Raw genomic sequence first — 18,368 nt, 5'->3', positions numbered from 1 at the left:
AGAAGCCGTTTTTCGGGATTCTGAGCTTAATTTGGGATCACAACTTTAAAATGCGTTTTCTGGCCTTTAGAAGCCGTTTTTCGGGATTCTGAGCTTAATTTGGGATCACAACTTTAAAATGCGTTTACTGGCTTATAGAAGCCGTTTTTCGGGATTCTGAGCTTAATTTGGGATCACAACTTTAAAATGCGTTGTCTGGCCTTTAGAAGCCGTTTTTCGGGATTGTGAGCTTAATTTAGGATCACAACTTTAAAATGCGTTTTCTGGCCTTTAGAAGCCGTTTTTCGGGATTCTGAGCTCAATTTGTGCCCCTTTATGCCAGTGTTTTCTTGATAGGTATTTAAAAAAAATTTCGGTTCAAGACCGATTAAAGTGAAAGCGTTCATCAATTTAAAAATTTCTGAGTCAATTCGCCAAGTACAAGGAGGTGACCCAAGTACAGTAAAACGCTTTCTTCCGAACCGGATCGGAATAATTCCACCTTCGAGAAAGCTTTGAGTAGAACACGTCCGATCATATGAGTGAAACTACAAAGTTGAGGCATGATCAACTGCGTAGTGAACCTTGGAGATACGTCACTTGCGTAGTAGGTGGTAGGATTGCTCCGTCGACGGGAAGCATCCCAGTGAAGCTTCGAAGATAAGACATGACCTTCTTTACAGTGAATATCGTTGGGAAAAGAAGATTTCGCAGAACGAAGATTTCTGCGACCCTTAATCGGCATCCACTGACAGAAGAACTTCTTTCATGCATACAAGGCACAGTTTCTTTCGAGCAAATCAAAACCAGTTGCATTATTTTTCTTACAAATTGTCTTACGGTATAAATGGGTTTATGTACAGGGTGTTTAAATAGCACTAAAAATATCTACTGTTTAATGGTTACGTTATACTCGTTTTTTCACTTAAACGCTAAAGTCACCGGCTGCATGCTTGTCGAAGATCTTCGACAAATTTAAAAAGAAAACACTTTTCCAAACTAACTCTGGCCCATTTGTCCGAGTCAGTTAGCTCTAAGCTCTAAGGAATCATCTGCAGAGCGCCAATGATTTTTGCGCGCTCATCACGAGTGGTTTTTATTAAAACTTTTCTACCGAAATTCTTATTTGTTTTGCGCTGTCTGTGTTCACACTGAGTTAGTAAAAATATTAATCTGATTTTCCTTTACCGACGTACTACAAGTTAGCAATAAAGAACATCACAAGATTTGGTACCGCGTAGTTTTAGAAATGCACGTTTACGTTCTTTTTTTCCAGATCCATGCTACTCTGTGCCCTTAGGAAAAGTTTGGTCACGGTGCAAGTTTTAGAGAGTGCTCGACTATCGTTGCGGGAAATAGAGAGCGATATTAATTAGTGTCAAGTTTGTCAAAATTGAACACCATTTTGCTCGAAGAAAATGGCGCTTTTGTGTCACTTGTGCAATGTGTCTAAGGAAGATGTGATTCTGGAAATTCGGTTAATAAAACGAAATGAAAGGTACATCTACTAGCAGTGCAAAACAAATAGGGCAATAAACTATCAACATTATAAGATGATAGATGAACTTTGTACATGGTGTGTAAATGAGGGATAATGTTGTCTTGTGCTTAGTTCAGAGTAGATTTTTTTTTCTTTTAATGACTCTTATCATACGAGTCTACTAAGATCGATGCGCTTTTGGTAACAACGGAACAAGCTAGAAGAAGAGCCCGGCATTTCGGACTCTTGCTCAATTTCGTGAACAAAGAAGGCGTGTGGCATTGTGAAGTGGGGTAGGATGGTGTTGAAAAAACCAATAACAGCTATCACTAACACAATGGGACTACCTAGGCGAAACAATCGTTTTATGGACAAGAAAATTGACATGTTGCATGGATGTATGCGTTTCGATTTTCGATTGATCAGCTTTGATGAAGAATTTGCGCATGATTCTCTGATGGTTAAGTACAAAGTACGGAATGTATCTATGGTCGGGTATATAAACTTAAAACTTATTGTTGGTTCCGGAGGTAAAACAATCAAATGACGGTAGGAAATGTATAAATGTCTACGTGTAAGCGAACTTATGAGTTCGGTTTTTGTTGTATCTATGGGCTAGAATAGGTTCTATCTAAAGCATTAAGTAAATTCTGTTTCTGATATCTCAGCTGGTTACACGAACATTTTTTTTAGTACGGTGGCAAGTACGCCTTTCCGTATTGTGGTACCAGCGTTGATGGTTGCTGTACAGTGCTAATCACTGGGCTGTTGGCTGCCGTCTGGTAGTTTGGCACCGGGGTGATGAACTGGTTCGGGTTCTTCAGCACCTGCTTGATCCATTGGACGTCAATGTTCGAGAAGGACACAATTTGATCTGGTCGACCGCAGCCGTTGTCCTGGGAGTAAACACCCTTCAGATAGTAAGTTCCACTGGTGTCAGCACAGGCCAAGGCACTTCCAATGTCAACATCACAGGCGTCGGCCGCCGGACGTCCACAGATGTGCGATTCAGCAGCAAATCCGTTGGTCTGCAGTTGACGCTGGCTTTCCGATTCCGAGAGCAGAGAGATCGGCATGTAACGCATCAGAGCGTTTCCGATGTGAACTAGAAACAAAGAATCCAATAAGTAATTTTTGATAAACAAGGAATCATCAACCGACACTTACTTCTAAGAACCTCACGTCCCCAACCGGTGGTCACACAGTTTTCGTAGGAAGCACTTGGCACAACGTCGTTCTCGTCCAGGCACAGCGATCCGATGTGGGTATCGAAGCGTAGGCGGTCCTCCAGGATTAGCATGGCAACGTCGTAGTTCAGCGTGGTTGGGTTGTAAGCCGGATGGAACGCCACATCCTTGACGCGGACAATCTGGAACGTTTTCGGTTCGGCATCGACTCCCAGGCGCCATTCACCGCCCTTGATCATGATGTCCCGTGGGTTCAGGCTAGAAATAATTGCGGGAAATTTGAATTGTTATGTATCTAGTTAAACAATTTTGGACAATTTCATATGCAACAAAGGCTTGACAAGCTCCAACTAAGTACGTCTCAAAGTGAACGATGGAAGGATCAAAAAATTTTTATAGTTTCGAGGATGTATGCCAAGAAAGTGTAAAGAATAAATTGTCAGCTAAAAAACGCCAAATGATTGCACCAAAAGTACACCATATTCCGGATCATTAAGTACGATTTGGTTTTTTAGATCTCCAGATCGCGATTATGGAACTTCCCGAAATATTCCGACCGTCACTGCAAATTTGTATTGAGGAAAGGATGTTTCCAGATGTTTGGAAACGGCAGAAGCTGGTTCTGTTGCCCAAACCAGGAAAGCCATTGGGAAACCCATTGGCATACAGGCCAATATGCCTACTGGATACGGTTGGAAAGGTTCTGGAAAAGGTGATCTTGAATCGTATCCAGCAGTACACCGAGGGCGAAGGCGAATTGTCCAACAATCAATTCGGCTTTCGAAAAGGGCGATGCATAGTCGACGCCATTCGAACTGTCATCGAAACGGCTGATAAAGCCAGACTCAAGAAGAGATCGTTTTTGTGCGGTAGTAACATTGGACGTGCGCAACGCCTTCAACAGTGTCAGCTGGGCAGCGATTGCTTCTTCGCTTATAAAAATGAGGATACCGAAATATCTCTGCAAACTAGTGGATAGCTATTTCCAGAACCGCAAGCTACAATACGTGACGAGCGAAGGATTTCAGAAATTGGATGTTACAGCTGGAGTACCGCAAGGGCCGATACTGGGCCCGGTCCTGTGGAATATTATCTACGATGAGTTGCTGGCATTGAGCCTGCCAGAGGGAGTAAAGTTGGTTGGTTTCGCGGATGACGTCGTGCTACTGGCGACGGGTTACTCAACAGAAATCGTCCAACTCAGAGCTTCGAAGGCTGTAGAAGCGGTAGAGAGCTGGATGCACTCCAAGAGTTTTCAGTTGACTCATCACAAAACCGAGATGGTCCTGATATCAAACCTGATTTCACCGCAAACAGGCAGGATTACAGATGGATCATGCACTATCGAATCAAAACGCGAGCTTCAATATTCGGGTTTGATGATCGAAGACCGGCTCAGCTTTAAAAATCACGTTGAGTATGTGTGCAAGAAGCAAGGATTATGTCGAAAAACTCGGGGATCCGAAGTAGTCAGCGGTGGATAATTTCGAGTGTAGTTTCGTCAATCCTTCGGTATGGAGGGGGGCCTGGAAATCTGATCTTAACAACCAGTGAAACCAGCAGAAGCTGAACAGTATGCAAAGCCAAATGAATTTGCGAGTCGTCAGTGCAAACCGCACCGTTTCGTCGGAGGCTGAATGCGTTGTAGCGGGAGTCATGCCCATCTCGGTTTTGTTGTTGGATGACTTCTATTACTACGAAAATAGAGTCACGCAAAACGTGAGAACACGAGCCAGAGATAGCTCTATGGCTAATTGGCAGCAGCTGTAGGACAACACGAAAAGAGGAAGGTGGACCCATCGTTTGATCCCAAATATCAAGGAGTGGATGGAGAGAAACCATGGCGAAGTGGATTTCTATATGACGCAATTCCTGACTGGTTATGGATGCTTCATGAAGAATCACCACAGGTTTAGACATGTGGCCTCGCCAGTCTACCTAGCATTCGGTGACGTGGACGAGACAGCCGAACACGTGGTATTCTATTGTCCAAGATTTGAAGAGGAACGTGCAAACATATTCGACGGCTGCGGACCAGACATGACAGCGGAGGACGTGTTGCAGAAGATGTGTGATGACATCAACACATAGCGGCAGTCAGCGATGGACTCGCCCGGATAATGACTGCTCTGCAAAGGAGTTGGACGACGCAAATTGCGATCGACGTAGAATAGCATAGCATAACTTTACTAAGCTTAATGAGTCCGAAGCTATCAAATGAACTACGCTAAACAATCAGCGTAGCAGATCGGACCACCACGTGAAGATGATCTCGGGCGGTCAGGATGATATTTAATTTTAATATGAACTTCTATGCGAATGTTGCATAGGTAGAGTGTATGCGTGAATTAGATGCGCCTTGTAGAATCTCTGGAGACTACACAGGACAGTTATTGAAGCAAGCAGTTCGGCTTTACGCTTCGTTCAATGCGGACGTGTTTCTCTAAGCTGTGCTCGTTGTGGAAAGTAGAGCACTAATAGTAGAATGTGCAAAAGAGAAAACACTATTGTTTTGCGGTTTGGTTCAAATTCAAGAAATCCACCCAACATCGAGGTGTTCGATTTTTTTCAGGGGCATTAGTGGTCGAGATGATCTAAATGCCGTGTATAGGGAGTGTAGAGTAACGTTGCATATGGATTTATATTTGATACTGACATCCCTTCCTTGCTATCTCATTCCAAGGGAGAACCAGAGAGAGAGAGGTCGTTCTCAAGCAGCTTCGTTGACGACTCGATATCACGAAGTCAGTTGATGTCGAACCTTTACACCGTCTAGCAACACAACCGCCGACCACCCAATGTTGCATCATCAAGAAAGTTTTTTTTCCCATACCCTTGGATTCTACAGGGAGAACTATTGTCTTTTCGTGGGATTCCAGTCAGAAAAAAATTAAAAATGCATTTATGAAATTAGGACTGCAAACGACGTCTTCTTATATGGAAGGTTCCACGATAAACGTCGGTGTTTCAGTTACAGTTTGCTCTTCAAATACATCCGGAATTTTCGGTTTATCACGTACGACGAAGCGTACGACAACGAAATTGTCAAGGTTATGTCGAGAACGGTTTTCAGCTGAAACAGGATTTTCTATTTTAACGGGGGTGAGAGGCTTGCATATGGAGGTGATGGAGGAGATTCCAGCACAACTCCATATCCATTGCATAAAAGTTAGGGTATATTACGAAGGTCTGCCAAGTAGATGTTTTACGGACCCTCAAGACTGGACCCTGAAGCCCGAAAAAACTAAGTGCTAACGATCGCCTTGCATCAGACCGGTTAAACACATTTGCTGAAATCGTTCAGCAAGGGCTAGCCGGTGTCACATTCGCCCGCCACCAGCTGTGTCGTCAGTTGTGTTGAAACATACGGTTTCCTCCGGCACAGCAGCAAACTTCTGCTGCCACGAGCAAAACCAAAACATTGTTTGTTTTGGTTCCTCTTGCTATGTTTAATTCGCAATCGAGAGCAATAGATCAATGATTGCTGATGACAGGTGATGATGATAAATGCGGTACAAATGTTTACATCATCACACGGTTAGGCAGGAATATGAGAATACTCAAATTGGGTTTTTGGTAACACAGTAGTGTTGCCAGATATTCTGCATAAGAGTATCAAAGTACTCATTGCGAAATGAGTACTTTCCCGGTTAGGGAATATGAGAAGTAGAGTGCGACAATAGCAATCGCTAATGAATTGTGTAGTTATGTAATGACTAGACTGACGAAACATGAATAAAGATAACTCCATTCCACCACTGAAATCTGCGTTTTCAACAAAAAGTTATCGACAATGAAAAGCAGTGAATCAGTCATAAGAGGGAGGCTCGTAAGAACAACATGAAATTTGCAAGCGACGATTTGAATAACGGAGCCAAAAGCGTTGCATCGTATCCGAGGCTGGAGACGACAAAGAAGTAGAAAGGAGAAAAACGTGAGCAAAAGATATTGGATAACAAAACTGGCGATATCTCGGAAAGCGATGCAATAGGTCGAAAGCAGCAGATCATCCCAGCAAATGCAATGGATATGCGCAACCTCTGGTCGCTCCTCCCCGTAGACGAGAGGCTAGGAGTTCATCGTGCACACCAATTCAACTTAGACAGTAGTAGCATTGAACAGGGTGGCCACCCAACCGGGAAAAACGGGAAAAGCGGAAAAAAGACGGGATTTGAAATCCAACGGGAAAAAAGCGGGAAAAAGCCGGGATTTTTTTCAAAAAGTCGGGAATTTTAGTCTCGGTGAAAATCTGTTCAATGAAGTTCATTCGGAATAGGTCGAAACAAATGGAAATGGATTTACAGTTGATCACCAGTCGCTTTCCAATTGACTTCGACACGATTTCTATCAGGTCAAAACGAATCCTCCTGCCGAACTGGAACTGTTTCGATTAGTTTGAACTTGCTTCATTGAGCAACAAAAAGATGTTCCCGAACAGCCAGATTGCTAATCGAATAGAAATGGGAAGAACAAAAATAAGCTATTTGATTCCACACGGTATTGCTCTCTATTTTTTGAATGAAATTTTCAATTTACTACAGAATTGTAGCGAGTTCGTATTGGGATTTGACGAAACGTTGAATAAGATTTTGCAGAAGCAACAAATGGATATTGTGTGCGCTTCTGGAACACAAACCTAGTTGAAGCAAGGTATATTGGTTCTACATTCTTATCGTTGACGCGTTCGAATGACCATTTGAGTTGCGTGAAACACAAAAATTAATCTCCTACCTCCTGGAAACGTACAAATTGGATTCTCAACTAAATCGGCAATTAAGAAAGCAAAAGAGTCTGGTCATGTTTCCGACAAGGATATCCTTGTATTCAGAAATAGCTGTAGTTCGTTTTACTGTGGATTTTTGAATAAAATGCCAATACGATCTCCCTTGACTTATCCCATCCAATCCCGATGTGATTGCACACTATCCAGATATTGCCAAAAAACGTTTAGACCTGTGTCTAGAAGTACTTGTTGACAAGCAACACTTAAGTAGAGCTTGTGTTGATAAAATTAAGGACGAATTCGGACAATTGTGTGTAATACCTGCAGTAAAAACATCATTTCGGGATATCGAAACACAACGATTGGACATTTTTTGGATGGAACTTATGGGCGAATCGAAAAAGGAGTTCTTCAATTTAACGACCTTATTGCAGAAAATTCTAATTTTGTCTCATGGCAACGCGACGATGGAAAGAGGCTTTTCAGGGGGTCAGGGGGTAACGAAATCCAGGATGCATGGTCTCAATTCTCAATTCTCATTCGAGATATGTCGAGTCCGTAATAGCAAAAAAATGGAGGAAAATCTGAAAAAAACTATAGCGAAACGGGAGCGAGAGTCAGAAAAGGAGAGTAAGGAACTGGAAGCGAAAAAATTGAAGTTGCTTTTTGACTTCAGAGAAAAGCAAGCTTGATGGACGAAAAATTAAAATACTTAAAATATATGACAAACAAATAAAATTGAAAAATGATAATCAACATTTTCGAATCGAGTGACATAGCTTTAGAAAATTGAAAAAAAAACCCGCTTATCAATCTAATGATTTGCAGGTTTATTGGTAAACATAACTGAAACAAAAACCATTTAAAGATCATTTACCATTAAATGAAAGCTTAATCGATTTTCGTTTATATGGTTTCAAAAATGAATATTCGGAATTTTGTTTGGTTTTCTGTTGTATAAAACCGGGAATTTCGTGAGACCATGCGGGAAAAAACGGGAAAAATGCGGGAAATTAAAAATTGATTTTGAGTGGCCACCCTGATTGAAGATTTTCCTTTTGTAAAGAAAAAGCTCTTTTGATAATGATGGACTTGTTGATGAAGCCTTAGCCACAACTGCGTAACGACCGTGCACCCAAGGTGACATCCATACATACTTTTGCTTTTTTTTGTTCACGATGTAGGTACCTCTAAAAAGGTCCAATGAATTATGTAAGCAACGTTATAATAAAACTCTGCAAGTGAAGCGCAATGTTTTATGGCAAATGTAAAAAGAATGGACTAATTTAGTATCTTCAATTATTCAATAAAAGAAGCTTTCATAAAAAAACAGGATTACTCTGCAAGTATATAACCATCAGTGCATCTCGTGTTTTGCACAGGTGCGTTCCAAGTCCCGAATGTGTGCCGTGACAGGCGCGAGTCTAGGATAAGCTGCTCTTGATCTGGCACACATTTATTTATTTACATAGTATTCCGTCTCACGACATAACTTGACGAACATAATTCCTAAAATTCACTCGGTTCATAGCAACCGTTCTCCAATTTCTCGGGCACCCTACGTTCGCCAGATCACGCTCCACTTGGTCTAACCACCTCGCTCGTTGCGCCCCCGCTCGTCTTGTTCCTACAGGATTTGTAGCGAACACCTGTTTTGCAGGACAGTCGTCCGGCATTCTTGATCTGGCACACAACGGGCAGGAAAATACGCGGGCCAAAAATCCTAGGGTTGCCAGCCAAGGGGGATAAAGAAGACCGGACAACGGTCGGAGTAGACTGACCCCATCGACGGGGGGCTGTCGAGTAGAGTGCGTCCGACCCCGCGGTTTGAAGTTACAAAGATAAGACAATACCTTCTGCGTAGCGGATGCCGTGGGTGCGCCGCGTTCTTGCGTAAGATGCTCCAACTTCGGGGAGTATCCGAGTAGAGCGGTTCTCAACGACAGAAGCTGTGGGGATAAGACATGACCTTCTTCGCAGTGGAAAGCGTTGGGAAAGGGTTATTCCACGTTCGGGGAATACCCACGGGTAGAGTGGCTCTCGACGTCGGGCGAGCCATTCGAGTCGGAGTAGGATGACGTCTTCGTCGGGAATCATCCGAGTCGTTGCGTTAAGTCCCGCGCGTGTGCCGTGACAGGCGCGAGTCCAGGATAAGATGCTCTCGATCAGGCAAACGACGGGCAAGGTGGCAAACCTCGAACCCTGAAGATAAGAGGTCGGTCCTCGAGTCGTTAGAGGAGAGGTCAGACCTCAAACCTTCAGGCAGAGAGGTTTGTGTGGTCAACCCCGAGTCTTTATGATAAGGGGTCGGGTCTCGAGTCGTAAGAGGAGGGATCAGGCCCCTTACCAAAAAGAGGAGGGGTACAAGTGGTCACCTCGAGTCATTACGAGGAGAGGTCAGATTTCAAGTCATTAGAGGAGAGATCGGGCCTTGAATCGTGCAGAGGAGAGGTAAACCTCGAGTCGATGCGAGGAGGGGTCGGATCTCAAGTCGTTAGAGGAGAGATCAGGTCTCAAGTCGCGAAGAGGAGAGGTTTGTGTGGGAATCTCGAGTCATTGCGAGGAGATGTCGGTTCTCAAGTCGTTCGAGGAGAGTTCAGGCATCGAGTTGTAAAGACGAGAGGTTTTGCTGAAAGTGGTCTCGTTAAAGGAATATTGCCTAGGAGCGCATTAGCGCGAATAGACCTCCCACTATTGAAGCATAGTGTACTAAACAGTTCGGGGTGGGAACCAGCTCTGCGGCCCCAGGTGGAGTTTAGGGAGTAGGGGGTATACACGGAGTATATCATGAGTCTTCCCATTGTACCCATGAACCCAGAGTAGCAAACTGGGGGGACGCGGTGGCTCGCCGTGCCTTGGAATACAATCCGTAAACCGGGATTTACCACCTGTGGTAACCAACAAAAAAAAGTCAGCCAGCCGACGAGCTGCGTGCCGAGTGTGGCACAAACGTGGTGCAACTGGATTCCTTGGTACCAGTGCTTAGTTGCAAGAGGGAGGGGTCGTCACGCGTATCGGGTAGTCGCGACCTCGACATGCGGGACGAGCAGGTTTTGATCGGTCTGCTTTTTGGAGAGGTTTCTGCCCGATTCGCGAATATGATCGACTCACGACGGGCAGAAGGCATTGTGCCGTTAACATGTGCTACCCAGTTGTTGGGCCTCAGAATGAATCTCGAGGAGTCAAGAGGGGGAAGACGTTAGGTCATGCGAGTATCTCCAGACTCGAGGAGAGGCGAGTTGTTCTCGTCTCGAATTGGGTCAAGAGACGGATCGAAAGAGGGCCCTCAAGAAACGAGGATAGGTTAGTTGTTCTCGTCTCGAATTGTGTCAAGAGGGATGAGCGTGAGAGGGTCTCGAGTCACTAGGAGAGGCGCCGGTCCTTAAGCCTCAAATGGTGACAAGAGGCCAAATGTGGGCGTTAAGTCACGAGTAGCGGCGAACGGATTGACAGCAGAGCGGAAGAACTTTGCTGGTGTAGAACGTAGAAATGAGTATTGCCATGGAGCGCTTTACGAGAGTATGGTCTCCCATCATGGGTACAGCCTTCGTTGCAGGTCCGGATGGAATTATTGCCAGAGGCTCCTGGTGGACTTCATCGTGTAGGGGTACATAGTATCATGAGTCACCAATTGCACCCATGGACCCAGAGTAGCAAACTGGGGGAACGCAGTGGCTCGCCGCGCCTTGGAATACAATTCGTAGAAAGGATTTACCACTTGGGCAATCAACTAATAAAAAAAAGACGATATTGTTTTTCTCGCCCAAACACAAAGTCAATGTTGTAAAGATTTGGGAACATCTCTGGGAAGATCTCTCTACCAACAAAAATCTGAATCTTCACATCAAACGTCAACTTCATATTGTTGTACGAGTGTGAATCTTAGTGCACATATGCAGTGACGACGCGAAAACTGCGAGTATTTGTGAATCGCTGCCTGCGGAATATCATCCGCGCTTGGTAGTCTGGTAACTGGATCTCAAACGAGGAACTACATCGTCGGTGTTATAAAAAGGCGCTACCCAGACAATCATTTGGTGGGTATTTCGAATTTGCAACGCAAATATACGTGCAAATATACGTGTAAATATATCGTATATAATGTAGCAAACCCAGTATATACGTATCATTTTGGAGGCCATATAGGTACATTAGCAAACATATTCTTGATTTGGATTGTATTAAATTACGATTTGCACGACTTGTCATGCGCATCATTTACGACTACCCTGATTATTTTTGGAATATACTATGACAATTTACATCATCATATAGATGATTGAGGTTGTAATATACGACATTTTTCGTAACAATATGGAAAGTTTGACGACTTATTTGGGATTGTATCCCATTTACCCGAAAACCATTGCCCAGAATGAATTTTTCCCAGAATGACAAATACCCGAAATCAAACCCCAGAATGTACCATTTCCCAGAAAAAAAATCCCCAGAATGCACCATTTACCAGAAATTTTTTTCCCAGAATGGACCATTTCCCATAATTTTTTTCCCCAGAATGATACATTTACCAGAATGGCACAAATCCCAGATTTTTTCCCCTAGTATTTTAATTTGTTTTTTTCTAATGAATTCTTGTATATTTCATATGATTCGAAATTAATTTTTTCAAAATGATTTTTTAAATGAAACTACGAATTTAAAATTTTCCAACTAAATTTATGTTAGAACCAATATTGTGCTTTGTTTATGGTTTGGGTACTTAAATTGATTCAATGCTTACCATGGTCCTTTAAAAAACCGTTTTGGTATCCGACTCCTCACGCTGCGCGTTCGAACTTGAAAGACGTTTTGTCCTTCACGCTGTCGCGTGGCGGACGGGGCTAAGGGATCACCCCTAGCTTTCACGCAGACCTAGGAAGCCCCGGCAGACCTAGACCAATGTCTTAGGGCCGCCGCTTCCGACGGCGGGTCGGCGGCCTCCTCGGATTTGGGATTTCATCCTCGTTGGTTGCGGCTTTGCCGCAAAAGAATAAAGTTATGAAACCCCATTTTTTTTTGTAACAATTCCTTTTTTTTAAATAATTTCTAGTAAGAATAAATGTTTTCAATTTTCTGGGAAATGGTTCTTCTGGCGAAACAAATTCTGGTACATGGTTCATTCTGGTGAAAAATTTTCTGGGAAATGGTACATTCTGGCGAAAAATTTTCTGGGGAATGGTTCGTCTGGGGAAAAAAATTCTGGGGAATGGTTCTTTCTGGCAATTGGAATTCTGGGGATTTTCCATTCTGGGCAATGGTTTTCAGGTAAATGGAGTACAACCCTTATTTGGTCGTCTTTTGTGACTTGAGTGCAGGGCTCTCATTTCCGTCAGTTGAAAAAAATATTTTTTTCTCTGGGATTTTAAACCAATTGGTTTATTCATCCCCAAAAAATAATTAAAATAAGATAATTTCAAAGAAATGTGTTTTTTGCTGTCAAATTCAAGTTTATATCGTACATATTTATTATTTGACTGATTGCTGATTTTTTTTCACGTTCATGAATTTATTGTTAGCGCCTGGACTTGATCCCCTGACGATTCGATCATCAGCTCATGATGGTTCCTCGACGCTATCTGGAATATATAAATTCAAGGGGATTTGCTTCAAAGGTATTAAACCAAAAGCAAATCGTATATTTCTATAACTTAAATCTTTTAAATCGTAGAACACGTCATCGATGATCTAAAAATAGACCAACATTTTGAAGCCTCTTTTAATACGATTCCAATCATCGATGTCCCATTACCATAAACGATTTTATTGAACTTTTTTGTATTCTTTTACGATTGCCAGCGAATACGTTTTACGGAAATTCGACATGCGAATTAATTTGCAAAGGTATACGATTGCATGCACATTATAACGAATCAATGCAGTTATATACGTTTTTTATTTCGAATTATTTTATGCATAGCACGACCAAATTTCTCAATACGGCTGATCACCGTATATCGGTCGTTCCACGGATTTTTTGCGAATTGTCGTACACAAAGGTCGACTTCATATGTACATAAATACTTCTTGTCGTAATAAAATCATGCAATGCTTTTAAATACGATAAAGAATATGCATGGACCGCACATTGTAGGTGCAGATATACGAAAATGAGTATAAATAACATTCTATACGATGTAATCTGTAAAAGAAAATACGACTTCTGGTTGTCTGGGTAGAAATCGAGATTCGTTAACGTAAGTGGAGATGGATTGGGCACACGCTGCGAAAAGATGAGAACGAGATTTGCAGTGCGGCGTTTGAATGAAATCCAGAAGGACATCGAAGAAAAGGCAGACTGAGAAACTCGTGGCGGCGAAGCCTAGCCACCGAAATCCAAAGTGTATACGAGAATATTGACTGAGACCAAGTGAATACGCTGGCTCCGGATCGTCAACAGTGGAGGTTTTTTACCAAGGCCCGATGCGCCGCCGGATAATCTAAGAGGGACCATAAAGTAAGTAAGTAAGTAAGTATCAGCAGCAAGCAAGCAGGGCTCATGAGCACAGGTGAAACAATCGAGGAGGTTCATAGCAGATCTTGCGAAGGTGTCTGTAGACAAATTTGTTATCTTGATGGAAGTAGTGAGGCCTCAACAATGCATGGTCCAAAGAGCAGTTGGAGACGATTTCTTGCGAGTGAAGCCTGCCTCCGGCACAGATGAGCGGTCTTACGGAGCAGAAATCGGCTGATAGCCATGCAAGTTTCCGGTGCCTACAGGACCCATTCAGCAGATGGATCCTTCGTCATTGTGGACATGATTCCCATCTACATCATCCTAGCGTAGGACAAGAAGTGTAACGAGGCAAGGGCAGTTAGGGGAGTGCGTAAAGATCATCAAGCAACGTCAAAGTTTAATAAGCAGAGGGAATGGGTCGCATAGAATAATTATGTACGAAGGAATGAAAATCCCGAAGAACGCATACGGAGGTTCGATGGCTTCCATACCGGATAAATTGGTAGTATGGAGAAGTTGAGAAAGTGGAGTGCGTCCAGTATCTTGGTAGCCAGATAACGCCTAATGGTGGACCCAGGAAAGACATCGAAACTCGGATCAGAAAGGCCCGTTTTGCATTTGCGAGTCTCCGAAACATCTAGCGGTCACGCCAGATCTCTCTACGAACGAAAATCCGAATCTTCAACTCAAACGTCAAATCCGTATTGCTGTACGGGTGCGAAACTTGGAGCGCATATGCGGTGACGACGCGAAAACTGCAAGTATTTGTAAATCGCTGCCTTTGTGGCCTGGCAACTGGATCTCGAATGAGGAACTACATCGCCGGTGTCATCAAAGGGCGCTAGAAATCGAGATTCGGGATCGTAAGTGGAGATGGATTGGGCACACGCTGCGAAAAGATGAAAACGAGATTTGCAGAGAGGCGCTAGAATAGAATCCAGAAGGACATCGAAGAAGAGGCAGACCCAGAAACTCGTGGCGGTGAAGCCTAGCCGCTGAAATCCGAACTGTCGACGAGAATCTTGACTGGGACCAGGTGAAGACGCTGGCTCCGGATCGTCAACAGTGGAGGTCTTTTACCACGGCCCTATGCACCGGAGGATCGGCGCGGGATCATTAAGTAAGTAAGTGAGAGGTCCACTTCTACCTGACGCAGTTCCTATTAATCCATGGGCGTTTTTAGCAGCTCCTTCATCGATTTGAGCTTATCAGCTTCCCATATTGCCCGAAATACGTGTCAGTGTCAAGGGTGCGGTAGATCTTTCTTTTCATAAAACTTTTCACTCTGGATGCTACGAATGTTTGTTTTGGGACGAACACTCGTAGCGCACTGTAACCGACGAAATCACACAGATAATTTGAGACTTAATACCGATCAGGAGAGGTTGAGAGGTTGTGACAAAAAGCTGTCCCAGAGGATGGACACATCTCTAAATACTCTTAAATGAAGCTCACAAAGCTGACCTTCCCCTCAGATCTTACCCATTAACACAGTTAGCGGCGGTCACCACAGTATTCTCGGAAATGATGGCACCACCGCACAGCAGGGTCTTGTTCGATTCCAGGATCACCATCGCCATCCAGGGGAACTCACCGAATCCGGTATCCCATTGTCCGGCGCCTCGTGGTTGAGTGTTCTGAAATTAATAAAAAAAAACCCCATTTACTGAATCCCCCGAACGACCTAGAAAAAGAAATCATTGATTCTAAAGCCTACGTAGTTCCTGGGGGCGCACTGGCCAGCAGTTTGCTTCTGGAACGGTTTGAACTGGGTGTTGCCGCTGTTGACGAACTGAAGTCCCGATGGTGTGAACCGTTTGTCTCCGTTGCCTCCGTTGATGCTGGTCGTTCCTACGCTTGTGGTCTGTTGCCTACGGATGGCCGTTGTCGATTGGCTGGAAGCAGCGGCCGTAACGCCGTTATTGTATTGGGGTTGAGTAGCGCCGCTCGTCGTGTACTGGGATCGTGTGGCACCTGTTCCGAATTGTGAGTTACCCAACTGAGTGGTTCCACTGCTGCTGTATTGTGTTTTCGATTGAGTGAACCGTGTCTGAGTACCGGAACTGGTCAGTTGATTTGGTCCGTAGGTTTGGGCAGTGGTGATCCGACTCTGAGATGCTTGGATGGCTTCGTTACGAGCAGCTCCGTTGGTGTTTCCTGCGGCGACGGCGTTTCCGTTTCCTCCATTTCCATTGGGCTTGTAGGATCCATCATCGAAAGGTAAGATTTCCGGGTTGTACAGACCGAGCATGCCTACTGGCCAAGGATCGACGTAGTCTGGATCGCGACAGCACACTCCGGTGAAGCCCTTTTCGGGATTGCGGCAATCGGTAACCGGCACACGGTAGAGTTCCTGTTCAGGGGTCAGATTGACTGGCGTCTTCGAGATGACTCCGGTGGATGAGCAGAATTGGCGTTCGGTACAGTTCATGGCCGCAGAGCATCCTACTGGGGGTAGTGGTGGTGGAGCATCGCCACCTGGCGGAGATGGACGTGGTGGATTCGGGCGGATCACAACCGGAGTATCGTTAGCTGGGCTGGGGTTTTCATCCTGTGGGGGTCTGACAGCATTAGGGTCGGTGTTTGATGGGGCTGGAATTTCTTCCCTTGGTGGAATGTACTCATTTCCGGTGAATGGAGGGCGCGTGGTCGGAGGTGGTGGGAAATATCGCTGAGTGGTGGTTTGCTGCACGTAACGCTGCGTGGTTGGCGGGGGCACGTAACGTTGTGTAGTGGATGGTGGAATGTATTGTGGTGTAGTGGGTGGTGGAATGTATCGTTGTGTGGTGGTTGGTGGTGGTGGGCTAGGTGTAGTTGGTGGTCTTGGTGGTGGTGCAGTTTGAAAGTTATTGTTTGAATTTTGGCCTTCTGGTGGAAGGTATTGATTCTCAGGTACCCGAACAACGTATCCCTCGTCGGTCAGAATGGTAGAGTCAGCGATCTGTCCCTGGGTCTTGCAGCATACATCGGGGGAGTAGCAAACGCCGCTCTGCAACGAGATAAACATCAAAGGTACGTTTTAAACTATTGAACACTTGATTGCAAATAAGTCATTGAAATTGCCTCGTTATAAAAATTTATCTACCATTCGGTTCAAATCTAAAAATTGTAAACGTCAAACTATCCCGCATTAAAGACCAATCAAAAATCCAAAAGTAAATTTCACATCAAGAATCACAGAAAAAAAAACCTGTCCCATTAAACCATAGGCAAAGTTATTAGCTGTCCTCTTCAGGTTTGATCCCGGAACCAGAGCAGTAGAACCCTCGAGGGCAACGTAGAGTGATTATCATAATTTATTCAAATGACGTCGGAACAAATTTGTCTTGTTTATTTTCCGTTTCAGAGATACCTTGATTCTATTTGTAATAAAAGTCCTGGATTAGTTTTCAGGGAGAAACGAGTTTTTTATGACTCGATGAAAGTGATTAATCATAGCTTAGCTTTTGATTTCAACACAAATGCGTTGCGAGTGTTCTGATTAATGACTCGATATTGAATATGAGTTTAGGTACAAATGTAACATGAAGCATGTTGCAGGTTTTCTTTTGCTATTTTGCTTTTTTTTTAAATAAATCGTCAACCTGATTCCGCAGACTTCCGATTGAAGTATTCGGTAGAAACTGAATGTCATCCAGTAAAGAGATACAGAAGTCTAAGTTTTACCAATATTGTTTTTCTTTTGTTTTCGTGTGGCTTAAGCACACGAACTTAAATGCATAAAACTGTTTATATTTAAAAATAATTTTCGGCTGGAAAATGAATTTCTGTAATTTACCTGTTTTTGAAAACGCGGTGGCGTTATATGGAATGTTCAAGAAATTGCTTGTAAAATGCCCTTGACTTGCTTAAATCCACACTTAAACCGTTTTTATGTTTACACTCACAGAAAAGGCTGCAATAATTCAATGCCGATCGGAGCCTGTATGCCTAAAGTGTGCTGAAAAGTGAATTGTGCCAAAGATGATATGATTGGATTAGAACTATTGGTATAAAAACTCGAGCTCCCGTGCAAAATAATGCATCACTACAACATTCATGCGAAACAAGAAAAACATTTTATGAGATTTTAATACTATCGGATAATTGATCCCAGAAACAAGAAAATAAAGCACCGTTCGGGAAGTGAATGTCGATCTCACCAAACCATTTTTATATTGTCCCGCCAATCGGACAACTTGACCAGTGTACTACCTTAGCCGGATGGAGCATGAGAGTGAATTGTTATAGTATTTCTGCCACTCTGCCACTTCTTTCAATCACCAAAAATCGTACAGCGGTGGCTTTCTGGCTTTTGGCTGTTTATTCTAACCTCCTTCAAAAGAATCCCTTGTCTTGTGGTGGGAGCGGTAAAGGCAATAGATTACCATTGATTGGGAATTGAAAACGAGTAGGGGAGAAGCGGGATATATGCGCCTATTAAGCCGAATACCGATTTTCTCAAATATTACATCGTATTTGTGTGCAAAAACTATATACACATGAGCAGACAAATGCGCCTATTTATGTTTTAGGCAAAATTTATGTTTTTTTGGCAATATGTAT

The 18,368-nt window shown here is 43.6% G+C and overlaps 1 protein-coding gene across 3 annotated transcripts in view; it reads right to left on the bottom strand.

Annotated features, from left to right (window-relative positions):
• Positions 1-794: 794 nt before the first annotated feature.
• Positions 795-18,368, bottom strand: part of LOC129744462 (inactive serine protease scarface-like) — a 210,786-nt gene continuing 193,212 nt past the window's right edge. For 2 of the 3 annotated variants that reach the window (XM_055736981.1, XM_055736983.1), the window contains exons 5-8: positions 15,541-16,812; positions 15,306-15,460; positions 2,627-2,904; positions 795-2,564 (exon numbers count right to left, since the gene is read on the bottom strand). In XM_055736981.1, the coding sequence (XP_055592956.1) occupies positions 2,149-2,564; positions 2,627-2,904; positions 15,306-15,460; positions 15,541-16,812 (2,121 nt within the window). In that variant the 3' untranslated portion in view covers positions 795-2,148. The remainder of the gene's footprint in view (positions 2,565-2,626; positions 2,905-15,305; positions 15,461-15,540; positions 16,813-18,368) is intronic. The other variant, XM_055736982.1, reaches the window with a different exon arrangement.

Source organism: Uranotaenia lowii, chromosome 2 (genome assembly GCF_029784155.1).
Source record: "Uranotaenia lowii strain MFRU-FL chromosome 2, ASM2978415v1, whole genome shotgun sequence".
Classification (NCBI taxonomy): Eukaryota; Metazoa; Arthropoda; class Insecta; order Diptera; family Culicidae; genus Uranotaenia; species Uranotaenia lowii.
Note: the sequence above shows the minus strand (reverse complement) of the source record. Positions and strands in the feature narration are given on the sequence as shown.